General features: G+C 34.5%; 2 protein-coding genes across 4 annotated transcripts in view; both read right to left on the bottom strand.

Moving 5' to 3' along the window:
• The window catches only part of LOC141697183 (TMV resistance protein N-like), a 261,701-nt gene that overhangs the window by 53,995 nt on the left and 187,916 nt on the right, over positions 1-19,790 (bottom strand). The gene's annotated exons all lie outside the window — the stretch shown is intronic.
• Positions 15,361-18,386, bottom strand: LOC141696484 (disease resistance protein Roq1). The gene is made up of 2 exons (XM_074500618.1): positions 18,245-18,386; positions 15,361-15,968 (listed from the first exon to the last, which is right to left on the bottom strand). The coding sequence occupies exons 1-2, from the start codon at positions 18,384-18,386 to the stop codon at positions 15,361-15,363; spliced, it is 750 nt and encodes a 249-aa protein (XP_074356719.1).

The raw sequence follows: 19,790 nt of genomic DNA on the forward strand, positions 1-19,790 counted from the left end.
TTTCTTTACTTATGAATTTGTACAAACTAATTTTTTTTTAAAAAAGTTATTCATAATTAAATAATTAGGATTCTAATACGGTACATATATATTTTTGTAATATTAATTTCCATTAATTTTATGCTTTTCAATCCTAAATCGACAATATCAGTTTGAGACCTGCAATGCAATCATTTAAATCATAGGGCCTAATGAATTATGGAGTACTTCTTTCAATAGTCATTCTTTCAATTCAGAAATTCCTCAAAAGTGTTTATTGTGAAAAGTGTTTATTGTGTCTGTCTGATAGGGTGCATGTCACACTGACACATGCATGCCAAGACAGACATGTCATGACGTCAATTAGTCAGGCATGCCTTTTCATGATTTGACATGTCTTTTACTAATTTTTTTAATATTTTTAATAATTATTTTAATATTAGAAATATCCAGAAATAATAAATATAATTCTAAAATATCTACATATATTTTAATATCTAAAAAGTTACTAATATAAATGAGTATTATGATGGTATTCGGTTGTTATTATCAACTAACTTTAATTTTATATTCAAGTTCACTGTATATTAGTTTAACAACTATGTTTTAAATTTTATTATATTTAATTGATAAATGACATGTCATTTGGGCATGCCTTTTGGCAAAAAACATGTCTATATGCATGTACCCTACTATCATGAAAGTGTTGGAAAATTAATCTAAACTTATTTTATTGTATTAAAGTTTTTTTTATTTGTTTTAGATCAGCTTGTAGGTCATACATTCAGTAGAGAATAAGTCTGGGTCTTAGAAATAAACAGAAGTGGTGGAGAAAAATTAGGAGTAGTTGTTATTTTATAGGTATAATTGTGTATGAATGTAGCAGACTAGCTGCTTTATATTGATTTGTAATCTCATTAGTGAAGTAGTAAAAAAAAAAAATCTCAGTTTAGAGACATGAGTTCATATATTTATTCTGCACTAGTAGAGTTTGTATATTAGTTTCATCATACACTTGGTATCAGAGATTTCGATTTAAGAAAACATGAGAAGGTGCTGTGACAGAGAATGATGAACAGTAGTAGAGTTAGTAAGCAACACAACAGCCATGAAGGAAGTAGCAGTATCGTACAGGGACGGAAATGGCGACACCAGGTAAAAGAAGATGAGTTTTATTGTTGTGCAACGTTGGAGTTTTGCTTCATTAATTGCGGGGCAACGAAGATTTATAAGCTCATTTCATGAGGAAACGTTGGTGGAGTAAAAGGCTGTGTCAAAAGGAGTACAGGTGCGGTATATGTCTGTGTACATGATGTGTATACGTATATGCTGGACAGGTGGTTGATGGAGGACGAAGGGCTGCAATGGATGGTCAATATTACAGCAAGACTACTGTGATTTGTGGTGTGAACCTACAGCAAGTATGTGTATTTGTATATGATGGATCTTCAAAGGTTGAAGAGGGTGTGAAGATTGAAATCCATACGGGCTTGTTGTGAAGAAAAGTCATACGGGCTTAACCAAACGGGCTGATAAAGAAGCTTGCCAGATGGGCATCGAAGATCTTGCCAGATGGGCACCGAAGGTCATGCTAGATGGGCGAAGTGAACTTGTTAGACGGGCAAACAATAGCCATACGGGCTCAGTTCAATAGTCATACGGGAAGTTTAGATTAAGGGGAGATTGTTGGAAAATTAATCTAAACTTGTTTTATTGTTTTAAAGTTTTTTTTATTTGTTTTAGATCAGCTTGTATGACTAGGTTATACATTCAGTAGAGAATAAGTCTGGGTCTCAGAAATAAGAAGTGGTGGAGAAAAATTAGGAGTAGTTGTTATTTTATAGGTCTAATTGTGTATGCACGTACTAGCTGTTTTATATTGGTTTGTAATCTCATTTGTGAAGTAGTAAACAAATAATTTTTTTCTCAGTTTAGAGACATGAGTTCATATATTTATTCTGCACTAGTAGAGTTTGTATATTAATTTCATCCTACAGAAAGTATATATAAAGATTAAGTGGTTTAATACTGTAAAATAGTCATTTATGTGCCTCATTTTCAATTCAGGGAAAACTTTGGTGTAAAATGACGCATGACCTGATTAGCAATTACAGAGAGCACAAATATACGTGAACATGAATGGTTCCCGTTGTTTGGCAGAAATCATGTTTGACATATAAGTTAATTTTGCTACTTATCTCTACTCAGTGAAAATATGTACATAATCTTGTGTTCTTTACTGTAGCAAAAATAAATATGTAAAAAAGAAATCCATTAATAAATCTATTGTTCGAAAATTAAAATATTCCAAATTGTTGTAAACATAATATAACACGTATGATTAAAGTTAGTAATTACATAATTACTTGGTAATACTCCGTTGCTTATTTTAGTCCGTTATCTTTCTTATTTTAAGTGAGTTTCATTTCAAATTAATAACCTTTATTAATAAGTGAAACACTTTTTTAAATTGTACCTTGATTTCACTTATTTTTTGGTACCACCACTTTTTTATTTCACTTTTTATAATTCATTTATAACTATAAATGTATTTATCCTTTTAGATTTCTATATTACTTATAATTTTATATTTATTATTTTTACCCATTTGTCTTTATTAATAAACTTTTTAAGTGATACTTTATTTTCACTTATTTTTTGGTTCTTTCACCTTTTGTTTTCAGTTCTTATGATTCATGTTATAATTCTAAGTGTATTATTTTTATCATTTTTTATTCTTATATGAATTATAATCCTATATGTATTATTTTTACCCGTTTTTCTTTATTAATAAACGAATCCTATTTTTATGTGATAATTTGGTTTCACTTATTTTTTAGTTTCACCATCTTTTGGTTTCACCTTTTTTGTTCATGTTATAACTTTAAGTGTATTATTTTTATCCTTTTTTATTCTTATATGACTTATAATTCTATATGTATTATTTTTACTCATTTTTTAAATTTTATAAGCCATATTTTTTTATTATTTTTATAAGTTTGAATCCTATTTTTAATTAAGCAAACCTCTTTTTAATGATACCTTGGTTTCACTTATTTTTTGGTATCATCCCCTTTTGGTTTCATTTTTTATGATTCATCTAAGTGTATTATTTTTATTCTTTTTGATTCCTATATGACTTATAATTCAATATATATTATTTTTACATGTTTTTTCTTTTATTTTCAGTTTTTATGATTCATGTTATAACCATAAGTGTATTATTTTTTATCCTTTTTGATTCCTATATAATTCTATATAATTCTATATGTGTTATTTTTACCGTTTTTCTTTATTAATAAACGAAATCTATTTTTAAGTGATACTTTGGTTTCACTTATATTTTGGTACCATCATCTTTATTAATAAGCGAAACCTACTTTGGTTTTACTTATTTTTTTGGTACCACCACCTTTCGATTTCACTTTTTATGATTCATGTTATAACTATACGGGTATTATTTTTATCATTTTTGATTTCTATATGATTTATAATTCTATATATATTATTTTTACCCGTTTTTCTTTATTAATAAACTTTTTAAGTGATACTTTGTTTTCACTTATTTTTTGGTTCTTTCACCTTTTGTTTTCAGTTTTTATGATCCATGTTATAACCGTATGTGTATTATTTTTATCCTTTTTGATTCCTATATGACTTATAATTCTATATGTATTATTTTTATTATTTTTTCTTTATTAATAAACGAAACCTATTTTTGAGTGATACTTTGATTTCACTAATTTTTTGGTATCACCACCTTTATTAATAAGAGAAAACTTTTTTTAAGTGATACTTTGGTTTTAATTATTTTTTGGTACTACTAAGTTTTGGTTTCACTTTTTATGATTCATGTAAGTGTATTATTTTTATCAGTTTTGATTCTTATATGACTTACAATTCTAATGTATTATTTTTACCCGTTTTTCTTTATTAATAAACTTTTTGAGTGATACTTTATTTTCACTTATTTTTTGGTTCTCTCACATTTTGTTTTCAGTTTTTATTGTTTTAAGTTTTTATGATTCATGTTATAACCGTACGTGTATTATTTTTATCCTTTTTTTTATTCCGATATGACTTATAATTTTATAAGTATTACTTTTACCCGTTTTTTTTATTAATAAACGAAACATATTTTTAAGTGCTACTTTGATTTCACTTATTTTTTAGTTTCACCACCTTTTGCTTTCACCTTTTAGGATTAATGTTATAACTCTAAATGTATTATTTTTATCCCTTTTTTTATTTTTATATGACTTATAATTCTATATATATTATTTTTACTCATTTATTAAATTTTTATAAGTCATGATTTGTTTTTATTTTTATAGGTTTGAATCCTATTTTTAATTATATTTTAAAATAAATAAGTCTATAAATTGACTCAACTAAATAGGATCCAAGAAATATAAATCGTTACCATGTAAATAGGACATGTGTTTAAATTGAAATTTTTTAATTTAGAATTTTTAAATTTGTTGGTGGAATTCCATTTTAATAAAATGGTATGAATCTTATATTGGTTTCACCATTATAAAGTAGTAAAATTATTCAAACCGTAATATGATTACAATTCTATTTTAGTAGAACTCTAAATTATTTTTTGATAGGATACTTGGTTTCATCTTAATACGGTTACGCCGTATTTTGGTTTCACCCTTATATTTATCTTTTATGAAGAGTTCTATGTTATTTTTTAATAAAATATAGACTCGAATCATATCATAATTACGATATTTCTATTTTTTGTAGAATTCTATTTTTTTTAAAAAAAATTATAAAATCTAATCTTTTTAACAGTGTTATTATTAATTAATAAAGGAAACCATCTTTTAACGGATACTTTGGTTTCACCCATTTTCGGTTTTACGAACTTTTGGTTTCACTCCTTTTTAAATCTTACTAAAGCTCCAGATATACCATTTTTATTCTTTTTTTATTCATATATGACTTATAATTGTATATGTAATATTTTACCCATTTTTTTATTCTTATATACCACATATTTATATTATTTTTATATAAACGGAATCGTATATACATTGTAATTTCTAGATTCATACCTACAAAATTCTATTTTAGCACCAAATGCAAATTCATACATACATAATGAATATTTTATTAGAAAATACTGTGCAATCAAAAAATTTATAAAACAAAAATTCAGCTAATAATAAGAAATTTAATATGCAATTACTTAGTAATGTTGACTTAATTTTTTTAAAATTATCCATCAATCGTGTTGGGAATAAAGTTTCGAGGTAAAATATTAGTTATATCTTTTTGAACAACAGATAAATAATAATGTTGAGTTTGTTGTTCTAATGAGATTTGAGCTAATGAAAACTACATATAATTTGAAAGAAAAATTGCAATAATCGTACAAATTTATTTATTACTCCCTCCGTCCTTTTGATTTGTTATCAAAAGGATTGGACATGGAGATTAAGAAATATGTATAAAGTAGTGAAAAAGAGAAAGAAAAGTGGGTGAAGTGGCGGGACCCATTGATTTTTAATGTATAAAAGAGAAATAGTGGGGTAAAAGTAGTGTGAAAAGGAAGAAAAAGTGGGGAAATAAGGGGATCCATTGACTATTTTTGGTAAGTTTTGAAATGTAAAGAAATGAATGGGATATCTTAAAAAAGAAAGCGTAAAGAAATGAAAAAGACAGAGGGAGTATATATTTTAATAGAAAATTAAAATAAATTTTTATAATCATCATTTAATGTTGATATTTTGATCTCGGCCCGTGTTTCACACGGATTATCTACTAGTAATTATAATTACACTTTAAATAAAATAACGTTAAATACATGTATCATTTTTTTAACACAATATTTTACCAGTACCTTATAAAACCGTATAGATGTCAATTCATAACATTGTGATAGTGTAATAATTTAATAATTTCAATGATGTCTCGTTAGTAATAAATTGTCGTGCTAACAGCTAACAACATACTCCCTCCGTCCCTCCCAATTGTTATCGTTTCTAAGGGGTGTCCGACACATATTTTAAAATAAATAGAAAGCATAGACTTATAACGTGTTTTTAAAACAAAAATCTAAATAAAAGTTTAAACATTCTTTTCTTATTCAGAAAAATAATTTTTTTTAAAAAATGTTATAGAACTATACTTTATATTCATCTTAAAATGGGTGTCGGACACTCTAATTTAGTAGGAGTGAGGGAATATATTTTAATAAATATGGTGTATAATACGTTAAAGAAAATTGAAGATTTATATAAAAATAAGATTCAATTGTCACTAATCATTTTTAACGGAATTCAAGATTCCAGCAGCGTGCTAAACTTTGAACATTGGATCCCTAAACGATAACAGAAGTTTGAGAAAACGATTCGCGCACTTCTTTGGTTTCATGATCAAATGTCCGAACACATCTCAAAAGGATGTTTGGGAAGCTCTTGAATTACATTTTAAAAAGGCCCCATTTTGGCGGCAATTGCAGAAAGCTGGTTCGTCGTAGCCATGGGTGTTAAGAATTGCACAATTCTTACTCTTTCCCGCACTACATTTTTTCGGCGAAAGACTATTATGCTTTTTTAACGAAAAACTGGCAAGGTTTGGCTACCAAACAGAAGCCCGAATTCATACCGCCTGTATGAACAAACAAACTTTGTACAATTTCTGCAAAAAAAAAAAACTTTGTACAACCAGCTTGCGTAGAAAAGGTTTCATATAGGGGGCCACTGACATCAGTGTTGTAAAAAGCGCATTAAGCGGAATCGGAGGTAAAAAAAACTCTTATATTAGTGCAAAATTGGATATAAAGCGTTTAGTAAAATTTAGGCGGTTTTAAGCGGCTCTAAGCGGAATTAAGCGGATTTTGACCGCTTCAGCGATTTTTGACCAATTAACTGGGGGATTAAAAATAATTAGAAAAAAATAAATCTTATTTTATAAAAAGGGGTAATTTGATATTTTTAAATGTTACTTGTAATTTTTAGGTTTGTTATGACTAGAGCTGGCCACATGTGCGGTCCGTGCGTGCCAGGCCGGGCCGCACACGGGTTGAACACTCCGTATTTAAACACTGAACCGGACCGCTGAATTACGAACCGGGCTCGGGCCGAGTTTGAACCGTTAAAACAGGGCTCGTAACCGAACCGAACAAACCGAACAAATTCGCGGGCGAGCTGTGTGTGCGGGCTGTGCGGGTTGGATTCGTGAGTTGGGCGAGCCGTGTGTGCGGGCTGGATTCGTGAGTTGGGCGTTTATATCCCAACCGTTGAAACGTGTCAATCTCCTCCCCCTACCTTTCCACGTGTCACCCCCATCCCCCCAAACCCCTTCTTTATAATTCCCCCTCCTCGTTTTACATGCCCCCCCTCCATTTTATTCAACATATATCAAAACCCACAACTATTAAAATGACGTCATTTTGACAACAACTCGCCGGCTATAATAACAAACTCCGGTTATGGATAACAAGCTCCAGTCTAATTACACTCATTTACAGCGAAGCTTCGGGAGTCTCAACAGCAACAACTCCACTCCTTTCAGCGACTGCTCCGGCGACTATTCTCCGCCGACAGAAAGAAGAGCAGGGAGCAGAGCAGGGAGGAAGACGTTGGCGCGTGAGGCACACCCGCGGGTGTGCTGTGCGGGCTCGTGCGGGTTGTGCGAGCTGGCTTGCCGTGCGACTCGTGCGGGCTTGGCTCGTGCGGGCTCGTGCGGGCTCGTGCGGTCCCGGGTTCTAAAATTGGTATTCGTGTTCGGTTCACCTAATTTACCGAGCTGTGCGGGTTTGAACCGGCCCGGTTCGGTCCGAATTTTTTACGGTTTCCGTACGAACCGGTCCCGAATGAGCGGTTCAAACCCGCCCATTTGGCCAGCTCTAGTTATGACCTTGTGAATGATTATTTTATTGATTTATTATAATACATGGATGTTATCTCTTTATTCAAAAAATATTCATTATTTTAAATATATACATATTTATTTATTTATTTATTTATTTATAATCCGATTAAGCGTCCGCTTTTAAAACCGTTTAAGCGCATGGATGACCAGTATTTTTACATGTCATGATTGATTCAAGGAATAATTAGTGAAATTCAGAAAATAAACAAATAGATAAAACCTGAACCCTCTCTTCACCAGCTGCCTATCTCATCTCAGTATTAGGAAGGGCCTTTGTCTCTTCCTCTCCACACTCACTGCCCCTTATCCTGATAAATTCCATTGCTCAATTGTCTGCTGGTGTTACTGGGAATTGTTCTGTTTATTTCTTTAAAACAGACCCCTTACAAAGTTGTGGAAAGTAACTGACAATTAAAACAGAGCAACTGCCCAAGTCAGTGCTTTAGCAATGATGAAAGTGTGCATGCATTATACAGTTGTGGTCACATATTGTTTCAAGCGTTTAAAATGGCAGGCTATTTCTTCTTCTACAGTGAGCTACCAAAAAAGAACCAGTTCTTGTTACTTTACTGTGTTGGGATTTATTTTAATCTAAACATATATGTGTTTTATTTGTTTTGTGTTTGAATAAACCAACAGCTAAGTGTACGTTGGATTAGGAACTGGTCTTTAGGAAGTTGAGTGTGTTTAGGAGTGTAGTTGATGATGGACATAAAAACCAGAGAATGTTCTCCTGGTTTGTAGGTTTCTAGTTCTCAATAGTTATATATGTAATCGTTTCTTTATGCAATAAAAGGAGGAGATAAGTTTTCCATTGCAGATAATTAAACTGTATTGTTTCTGCACTTTCACTTTAAAACCATCATCTGGTATCAGAGCAAAGATCATACGAGAAATTTGAGAGATGGAGACGAGTAAAAGCAAAGAGAGTTCTTTCAGTCTAAGCTGTCCAATGCTGACAAAATCAAATCACACTGTGTGGGCTCAAAAGATGAAAGTATTTATGCAAGCATATGGGGTGTGGGATGCAATTGAACCTAAAGATCCTAAGGCTGCACCTGAGGAGAAGATGGACAAACGGGCAATGACTCTAATCTATCAGGGAATTCCAGATGACGTACTCTTGGCACTTGCAGAGAAAAAGACATCTAAACAAGCCTGGGAGGCGATCAAAACTTTATACCAGGGGTCGGATAAGGTGAAGCAAGCAAAAGCACAGACCCTCAGATCGGAGTTTGAGGCAATAAAGATGAAAGAATCTGAGCAAATAGAGGATTTCTGCATGAGACTCAATGGGCTGGTAACGAACATCCGGGCATTGGGAGAACAAATTGGTGAAGGACAAGTAGTGAAGAAACTATTGAGAGCTGTTCCAACCAAGTTCCTGCAAATTGCTTCAGCCATTGAACAATTTGGGAACTTGGATTCTATGTCAGTAGAAGAGGTGGTTGGATCGCTTCGGGCTCATGAAGAACGATTACAAGGTTCAACAGACAGTGGTGAGGGACATGTTCTAATGTTAACTGAGGAGGAATGGCAGAAGAAAGAGAATGGTGACAAGAAGCTCTTGTTGACGAGAGAAGAATGGCTGAATCGGTCTGGTAAAGGTAGTTCTTCAGGAGGTGGAAGGGACTATCGTGTGCGAGATAATCGCATTGTGCGAGATAGAAGCCAAGTGAAGTGCTTTAACTGTGGTGGCTACGGACATTTCGCAGCAGAATGCCGTAAACCAGTGAGATCAAGACAACAAAGGGACGAGGTAAACCTGACTCAGACAAATGACAATGAGCCTGCATTGCTCATGGCTATGTGTGATAACAGCATACTAGCTTTCACTGAGGAGAAGGGCATAACCCACAGTAAAGAGGTGGAGGAAAACACATGGTACCTCGACAACGGGGCTAGCAATTACATGACAGGACATAGAGAAAAATTCAAAAATTTGGACAGAACGGTGAAAGGCGAGGTGAAATTTGGAGATGGATCATTGGTGAAAATTGAAGGAAAGGGGTCAATTCGAATTGTGTGCAAGAATGGTGAAACAAGAATTTTACAGGGGGTATACTTTATTCCCACACTTCAGAGTAACATCATAAGCCTTGGACAACTTTCAGAAGAAGGAAATAGAGTGGTTATAGACGGTGAAAATTTGTGGGTCTATGATAGTTGTGGGAGAATGTTGATGCAGGTTAAGCGATCTGGAAATCGATTATACAAAATTCACATTGAAGAGGCACAGCAGCAGTGTTTATTGACAAAGGATGCAAAAGAAGCATGGTTGTGGCATCAACGGCTCAGACACGTAAATTTTCATGCCATGCAATTAATGTCAAAGAATCGAATGGCATATGGGATGCCCGTTATCAGAAAACCAGAGGAACATTGTCATGGCTGCATTATGTCGAAGCAGACGCGTAGGTCTTTTCCCTCAAAATCTGATTTTTCTGCTTTAAGTGCTTTAGAATTGATTCATATGGATCTATGCGGCCCTATTACTCCTGCTACACCAGCGGGTAATCGCTATTTTATGTTAGTTGTTGATGATTTTACAAGGATGATGTGGGTATATATGCTTAAAACAAAAGATGAGGCCTTAAGTAAATTCAAAACGTTTAAACTAGCAGTTGAAAATGGGACAACACGGAGCATAAAAGTCTTGAGAACTGATCGAGGAGGGGAATTTTGTTCGAGAAAATTTCAGAATTTTTGTGAAGGACAGGGTATAACCAGGCACTATACGACACCCTATACACCTCAACAAAATGGTGTTGTAGAACGCCGTAATCGAACAGTGGTGGCCATGGCCAGGAGTCTCTTGTCTGAACGAAAGATGCCATCGTATTATTGGGGAGAAGCGGTGCGTCATGCAGTCCATATTCTGAATAAATTACCCACACGTTCAATGTCTACCATCACCCCACATGAGGCATGGTACAATCGAAAACCAAGTGTCGAGAATCTGAAAGTTTTTGGATGTACTGCTTATATGAAGATTCCCACTACCCACACAACGAAACTTGATGCTAGAAGTAAATTAGTGATTCACCTTGGTCGCGAGCCTGGCACCAAGGCATACCGTCTTTATGATCCCGTCTCACGGAGTGTGCATATCAGTCGAGATGTAGTTTTCAATGAGCATGACAGTTGGGACTGGGCATCAGACATGACTGCAACAACTCAGACATTCGTCCTGGATGGTTTTGCAGCAGAAACAGGAGACGAGCCCTTAGAAACTGCTATGACTGAGCCACCAACGCAAGCCACACCAGTCCAAGAAACTAGTATGAGAGATAATACAGACATAAGAGATACATATGATGATAGCACAACGCCACGACGATTTCGTCCCCTCCGTGATATTTACAGTACCACGACTGCCATCGAGCTCGAGGAAGAACTTCTGTTGATGGGAATTGATGAACCCGTTTGTTTTGAACAAGCAGTCAAGGAACATGTGTGGAAGGATGCCATGGACAAGGAAATCAGTTCCCTTGAAAAAAATAACACCTGGAAACTCACCAACTTACCAGCGGGACATAAAGCAATCGATCTGAAGTGGATTTTTAAATTAAAGAAGGATCAAAATGGGGAAGTGACAAAGCATAAAGCTCGGTTGGTAGCAAAGGGTTATGTTCAGAAATAAGGAGTCGATTTTGATGAAGTGTTTGCCCCGGTCACTCGATTGGAAACCGTTCGGTTATTATTGGCATTAGCAGCTAAAAACACTTGGGAAGTTCACCATCTCGATGTTAAATCTGCTTTTCTAAATGGTGTACTCTTAGAAGAAGTTTATGTCTCTCAACCCAAAGGTTATGTGAAGCAAGGTTCCGAGCATCAGGTGTATCGCCTTCTGAAAGCTCTTTACGGTTTACGTCAAGCACCTAGGGTATGGTACTCTAGATTAAATCAGTGTTTAATGCATTTGGGTTTCACAAAGTGCCCATTTGAGCATGCCGTTTACACTAAACGTACTGGTCAAGACTGTTTGCTTGTTGGTGTTTATGTGGATGACTTGATCATTACGGGCTCAAAATTGTCAGCCATTGTCAAATTCAAGGGGGAGATGAGTCGTGAATTCGACATGTCTGACCTTGGCAAGTTGTCTTATTATCTGGGACTGGAGGTCTTTCAAGGTCCTGATTTCATCGAGATTAAACAATCGAGTTATGCCATGAAAGTACTGGAACGAGCAGGAATGGGAGACTGTAACTCTGTTAAGTATCCGATGGAGCACAAGTTGCAGTTGTATGCAGACGAAACAGGTAGTCCAGTAAACTCAACCTATTACAAGAGTATAGTGGGTGGTTTACGCTACTTAGTCCATACACGACCAGACATAGCGTATGCCGTGGGAATGGTTAGTCGGTATATGGAATGACCCACGGAATTACACCTAAATGTAGTAAAACGTATTTTTCGTTATGTAAAGGGAACTCTGACATACGGGCTGTTTTATACAAAAGGGCGAGGGAATTATATTCTGTCAGGATTCTCAGACAGTGATCTAGCTGGAAGCTTGGACGATAGGAAGAGCACAGGTGGTATGGCATTTTACTTGGATGAAAATTTGATCACTTGGGTCTCACAAAAGCAAAGGTGTGTTGCTCTGTCGTCTTGTGAGGCGGAGTTTATGGCAGCCACTGCTGCAGCATGTCAAGCCGTGTGGTTGCAACGAGTCCTTAGTCACATTACTGATGTCAAAACAGGTCCAGTTGTGTTGTACATCGACAATAGATCTGCTGTAGACTTGGCACGCAATCCTGTTTTCCACGGAAGGAGCAAACATATTGATCTGAGATACCATTTCATTCGTAATTGTGTTGAGCAGGGTTTGGTTATTATTAAGCATGTTAACATGAATGAGCAAAGGGCCGATATTCTGACCAAGGCATTGGCTGCAGCAAAATTCGAAAAGATGCGGAGTCTGCTTGGAGTCAGGAAACTTGAAGATGTTTAGATTAAGGGGGAGTATGTTGGGATTTATTTTAATCTAAACATATATGTGTTTTATTTGTTTTGTGTTTGAATAAACCAACAGCTAAGTGTACGTTGGATTAGGAACTGGTCTTTAGGAAGTTGAGTGTGTTTAGGAGTGTAGTTGATGATGGACAGAAAAACCAGGGAATGTTCTCCTGGTTTGTAGATTTCTAGTTCTCAATAGTTATATATGTAATCGTTTCTTTATGCAATAAAAGGAGGAGAGAAGTTTTCCATTGCAGATAATTAAACTGTATTGTTTCTGCACTTTCACTTTAAAACCATCATACTGATCATTGACAGAGGACTTGCTTCTTTCATCTTCAACATTGACAATGCTGCTGTCATGCTCTCTTAACATTGTAATCTCGGATTTATACATCATATTGTTAATTCAATCCTGTCATCGCTCCATTTAAATTGTGGATTTGGATGGAGCTGAGTTGCCACTTTAGGTTGACAAGTAGTGAGAGTAACTACATAGCTACCTTCAAACATATAACAAGAACAACGAGCATATATGATGCACCAATTCAAACAAATATAAAAAAGAGTGGGAAGAAGGCCACGAAACATCTGCTAGTTCTGCAATAACCGAAGCTCAGAAAAATGTAATATATTACTTCAATTATTAATAAGCGAAACCTCTTTTCTGCTCTTTTTAAGTGTTACGTTAGTTTCACTTATTTTTGGTACCACCACATTTTGATTTCACTTTTTATGATCCATATTATAACTGTAAGTGCTTTTGATTCCTATATGACTTACAATTCTATGTATATTATTTTTACCCATTTTTCTTTATTAATAAACTTTTTAAGTGATACTTTGTTTTCATTTATTTTTTGATTTTATCACCTTTTGTTTTCAGTTTTTATGATTCATGTTATAACTCTAAGTGTATTTGTTTCTTTTTTGATTCCTATATGACTTATAATTCTATATGTAATTTTTTACCCGATTTTCTTTATTAATAAACGAAACCTATTTTTAAGTGATACTTTGATTTCACTTATTTTTTAGCTTCACCACCTTTTGGTTTCAACTTTTACGATTCATGTTATAATGTATTATTTTTATCCTTTTTTATTCATATATGACTTATAATTTCTTATATATTATTTTTACTCTTTTTTAAATTTTTATAAGCCATTATTTTTTATTATTTTTATAGGTTTGAATCCTATTTTTAATTATATTTTAAAATAAATAAGTTTATATATTGGCTCAACTAAATAGGTTTCGAAAAATATATAACACGACCAAGTAAATTGGCCATGTGTCTAAATTAGAATTTTTTAATTTAGAATTTTTTAATTTGTTGGTCGAATTTCATTTTAATAAAATGGAATGAATATTATAAAAACTATATTTTGGTTTCACCACTAGAAAATAATAAAATTGTTCAAACCGTAATATGATTACAATTCTATTTTCGTAGAACTCTAAATTATTTATTGATAGAGTACTTGGTTTTATCTTAGTACAGTTACACCGTATTTTGGTTTCACCCCTTATTTCTCTTTCATGTAGAGTTCTATGCTATTTTTTAACAAAATATAGATTGAAATTATATTATAATTATGATTTTTCTATTTTTCGTACAATTCTTTTTTATTTTCTATTTAAATAATAAAATGGAATCATTTAAACAGTTTTATTATTAATTAATAAGGAAAACATCTTAGGGATACTTTGTTTCACCCTTTTCAGTTTTACAAACTTTTGCTTTCACCCCTTTTTTAATATTTTATCCATTTTTTGATTCTTATATACCACATACCAGATTCATGAATACAAGCCTCACCATAAGATCTAAAGTTTCAAGCCACGGGAATCTATTGAAGTCTGGTGTTGTGGTTAAATTTGGAGAGCTCCGCAACCTTAAAATCTTCATTTTTTCAAAAACCTGTAAAACTGAGTGCAACCGTGAGAAATTAAATCATAAGTGTTTGTGCAAATTCTCATATATATAAGATACAAAAATCAGAGTACCAACCATGTTTTCTTCCCCCATTGTTCTCAATTTGCTGTAACACAAATGCAGTTCAACCAGTTTTTGTGGGCAAAATTTAGAAGGTAAACATTCAAGAGGACAATACTCAAATCTTCAAATATTTGTTCAAAGCTTCCGGCGAGATTTGCATTGTTCAGGTACAAAAATTTTAATCTACTCATCATTTTGAATGATTCGGCATCAATAACTATCTCATTTTCCTTATTGTGGCGCCAACCAGGAAATCAGATGATAGCATGAATTGCGTCTGTTCCCTAACAGATATATCATGAAGAAATAAATTACATGCATACATTGATAGTAATGATATGTTGATGACCAATGTATAATAAATAAATTTAGTAGAAAGAAAAGGTGCTACAGAGTTGGCTGCCTTATCCAAACAAAATGGGCACCAAAAATAGGTGTAAAGCTGAAAATAAATATTTAAATAGTTTTGTATTTAAAATATAAAATAATTATATTAATCAAGATTAACCATTATACTAAAAGAATTACTATGATATTACCTTGTGATTATTCAACATAGTTTTTGTATCTTCAGGTATCCACAACAAGGCAATATCTAGGAAAATTTTTCGCAGACTAGTGTCAGCGCCTGATTTCAACGCATCAAAGCTGATCATTAGGTTTTTCTCGATATCTTTAATAGGAGCTTCCTTCAACTGTTCAATGAACCATTCCCATTTATTCTCTAATTTTGCATGCAAGGTCGAACCGAAAATCCGAAGAGCTAATGAAAGCCCTCCGGCATGTTTTAGAACTTTATTGGACAATTCAGTGAATGTGTCTGGTATTCCATCTTTTCTGAATGCATGTTGGGTAAAAAGTTGGAGCGAATCATCTTCATCCATTTGATTTACCTTGTATTTTGCTTTTACTTGAATTTTATCCAATAGATCTTCGTATCTCGTTGTTATTATGACAACGCTCCCCAAAGCAAATGACCCTTCTAAATATTTTAGTGGTTCTAGCTTGTCTAAATCATCAATAACAACAAGGACTTTTATCGAACAAATTCTAGCCTTTATCAACTCTATTTCTTGGTCAGCATTGTCAATAGTAATGTCCTTGCGCTTAAGAACATTGTTAATGTGAAAACAATCTGTGATTAATACATATAAATTAAACGAGTGTGTGCGTGAGTAAACGAAATTAAACAGAGAAAGAAAGGATATAAACAGAAGAGAGATCCTCGAGTCCAGTTGAAACTATCTCCTTAAAGCTATTTCGCCTCTCACCGTATGTGTGAGTCGATAGTCTCCCAGGATAAAACGAGGTAGCGGCGGCGTTACGGATAACAAGTACCTTCAGCGAGCTTGAACGGGAACGAAACTATCACCAACAGAGAGAGAGAGAGAGAGAGAGAGAGAGAGAGAGAGGTAGGGTTTTGTGTTTAGAGGCGAATATGTTTTTGATGTGTCTAACCCTAACGCCTTAGAGGTGTTTATATAGATGTAGATAGACTTGTGCGCTACTCTTTTCCATAAATAATCTGAAACAGAATCAGATTAAATATATCAAGACATACACCATATCAATTAATCTGAAACAAAATCAAATTAATTTATGACATAATATTTGAGCCAAATTCTAATGGAAAATAATAATTTCCATTATTAAGAGAATATCATCATATCTCACACATCTTTTTGTCATAATGCTAAAAAATATGACTTACCAATATGGGACTTATACCCATATTTTCCAACAAACCCCCACATGGTGAGATTAGTGATCTTAGTAGCACACACCAGACAAACAGACAGACAGACACAAGGCTTGACTTGGTGATAGTTTCTTCGATCAGATATAACATACGATAGGTAGAGAATGCTCATTGAACCTTCGCTCGAGTAAGCATACCGACTTTACTGGTAGACAGTAGACGTGCTTGTCCTTGAACTATTCGACCGTTTGTGTAAATGATGATATACTTATCACTATATCATTTCTGACTCGTTCAGCTCTCATGAGTATGTCCATTTTGGCCATGGAACATCGTCCTGGTTCTGCAGGAGTTTCTAAAGAATTGTGCCTCGCAATTCTCCTTTGAAGCAACCCCACTTCTCTCCCACATAGGTGATCTTTATCTTATAGAGTAACCCGCGTTTACTCAACTGAATTCCATGTGTTCACTCCTGAACTCCATGTATTCATCAAAGATCATTAAAAGCTCAAAGCTTAACCTCGTACCTTACGGGTCTCACTGTTTCCTCATCATAGGAACAGGCCAGGGGTTACCCCCACAGTGATTTGGTCATCATGATTTAGTTGTCCCATTGAACCAAGTTCTTGGGATCTCCAGTCAGCAATGGTTGGGTATCCACCATGATCCCGTTAAGCAATAGGCTTAAGGCCCATCCCTCTCGATGATTTCTCAACCACTTCTCTTGATAACCCTTTGGTTAGTGAATCCGCGATATTATATTTTGACGGTATATAGTCAATAGTGATAATTCCGGTTCAGATCAATTGTCTAATGGAACGGTGCCGTCGTCGTATATGACGAGACTTTTCATTATACGTCGTGCTCTGTGCTCTTCCAATAGCAGATTGACTATCATAGTGAATCCCTATTGCAGTTACAGGCTTTGGTCATCTTGGAATATCTTCCAGAAATTGGCTTAGATATTCAGCCTCTTCGGCGCATTTATCTAGTGCCACAAACTCAACTTCCATCGTGGAATGAGTTATCACCGTTTGTTTTGAGGATTTCCATGATATTGCCGCTCCAGCTAATATAAACACATAGCCACTCGTAGACTTAAGTGCTTTCTTGCTAGATATCCAATTTCCTTCAGTATATCCTTCTAATACTGCTGGGTATCTGCCATAGTGCAGTCCATAGTCTCGAGTTCCCCTCAAGTACCTTAGTACCCTTATGATCGCTTTCCAATGATCAGCTCCTGGATTACTCGTAAACCTACTCAACTTGCTAATTGAGTATGCAATGTCTGGTCTAGTACAACTCATGAGGTACATCAAACTACCAATTATCCTCGAGTATTCCAATTGGGAAACAACTACACCTTTATTCTTGGATAGGTGCAAAGTCATATCCAGAGGTGTCCTAGATTTCTCAAAGTAGATCATGTACATATAGTGTCATCATGACATAGCCACTCTTGTTATCTTTGTATTAGGCACAACTATCACATTCATTGATTTTGAAGCCATTGGCCAGCACGACCTCATCAAATTTTTCATGCCATTTCATAGGCGCTTGCTTCAAACCATACAATGATTTCACCAATCTACAGACTTTAATTTCTTGTCCAGGGACGACAAACCCTTCAGGTTGTTCCATATAGATTTCCTCATCTATGTCTCCATTTAGGAAAGCTATTTTCACATCCATTTGATGTACAGTTAGATTACGCATTGCAGCGATAGCAAACGTCATTCTTATGGATGTTATTCTCGTTACAAGAGAATATGTATCCAAGTAATCAAGGCCTTTTTGTTGTTTGTATCCTTTAATTACATGTCTATCCTTGTACTTATCGATAGTGCCATCCATTTTCAACTTCTTCTTGAAAACCCACTTGCTACCTAATGGTTTGCAACCAGTTGGCAAGTCCACTAATTCCAAAGTATGATTCTGCATAATTGAATCAACTTCATTCTTGATGGCCTCTTTCCACATAGTCCCATCAGGTGAGGTAACCGCCTCCTTATAGGTTTTCGGGTCACCTTCTTCGAGCAAATAGGTCATAAAATCAGACCCATAGGATTTTTCCGTTCGTTGTCTTTTGCTCCTTCTCACTACCCCATATTTTCGTCTTTACTTTCGTCACTCTCATTATTGTCATCTACAGACTCATGAGATCGTTTAGACGTCGTAGGTTGTTGGTTTCCTGGATTACAGGGAAACATCGTCTCAAAGAATGAGGCATTCCTTGATTCCATTATTGTATTCTTTTGAATGTCAGGAATCTTGGATTCATGAACAAGAAACCGATATGCAGTACTGTGTGGAGGATATCCGATGAAGATACAATCCACAATCTTAGGACCTATCTTCACCTTCTTCGGTGTAGGGATCAGTACCTTTGCAAGGCACCCCCACACTTTTAGGTGTTGGTAACTTGGTTGCTTTTTCTTCCATATTTCATAAGGGCTTACATCCTTATTCTTGCGCATCGTAATATTTAAAATATTATTTGCGCTTAAGATGGCTTCTCCCCACATCAATTGTGGAAGCTCAGAGCTTAACAACATCGCATTCATCATCTCTTTCAGAGTGTGATTCTTCCTCTCAGCCACACCATTTAATTGAGGGGAGTATGGTGCAGTGACCTCATAGATTATATCATGTTATGAACAGAATTCCCCAAATGGTTCAACATGTTCACCTCCACGATCACTTCGTATCGTTTTGATTTTCTCAATTTATTGTGTCTCAACTTCTTCTTTATAGATTTTAAATTTATCTATAACTTCATCTTTGCTTTTCAACAAAGATACATAGCAGTATTTTGTACAATCATCAATGAATGTAATAAAATACTTGTTTCCTCCTCTTGTTGGAGCAAATTTTGAATCACATATGTCGCTATGTATTAGGTCTAACACTTTGGTGTTCCTTTCCACACGTTTAAATGATGATCTCGTTAATTTTGCCTCAACACAAGTCTCACACTTATGTTTTGAATCAATAGTGAGTTTTGGTATGTATTCTTTTGCATTTAAACGTCATAAAGTGTCGTAATTTACATGTCCTAATATAGCATGCCATAAATTAGGAGACTCAAGCAAGTAAGCAGAAGAATTCTTCATTTCATTATCGTCCTTTACGGACATCACATTGAGCTTAAAAAGCCCATCGGTTTAATAACCCTTTCCTACAAACATACCACTCTTAGACAAAATAACTTTATCTGACTCTATTACAATGTGAAAGCCATGCTTATTCAACAGAGAA

This window comes from Apium graveolens, chromosome 11 (genome assembly GCF_009905375.1).
Source record: "Apium graveolens cultivar Ventura chromosome 11, ASM990537v1, whole genome shotgun sequence".
Classification (NCBI taxonomy): Eukaryota; Viridiplantae; Streptophyta; class Magnoliopsida; order Apiales; family Apiaceae; genus Apium; species Apium graveolens.

Excerpts from the sequence above, each read along its gene's own strand:
- LOC141696484 (XM_074500618.1), bottom strand. The coding sequence starts at position 18,386 with ATGGATGGCACTATCGATAAGTACAAGGATAGACATGTAATTAAAGGA. Across the intron at positions 15,969-18,244 it reads GTTTGCTATCGCTGCAATGC|ATTGTTTTCACATTAACAAT; the intron begins GTAATCTAACTG and ends TATTAATCACAG.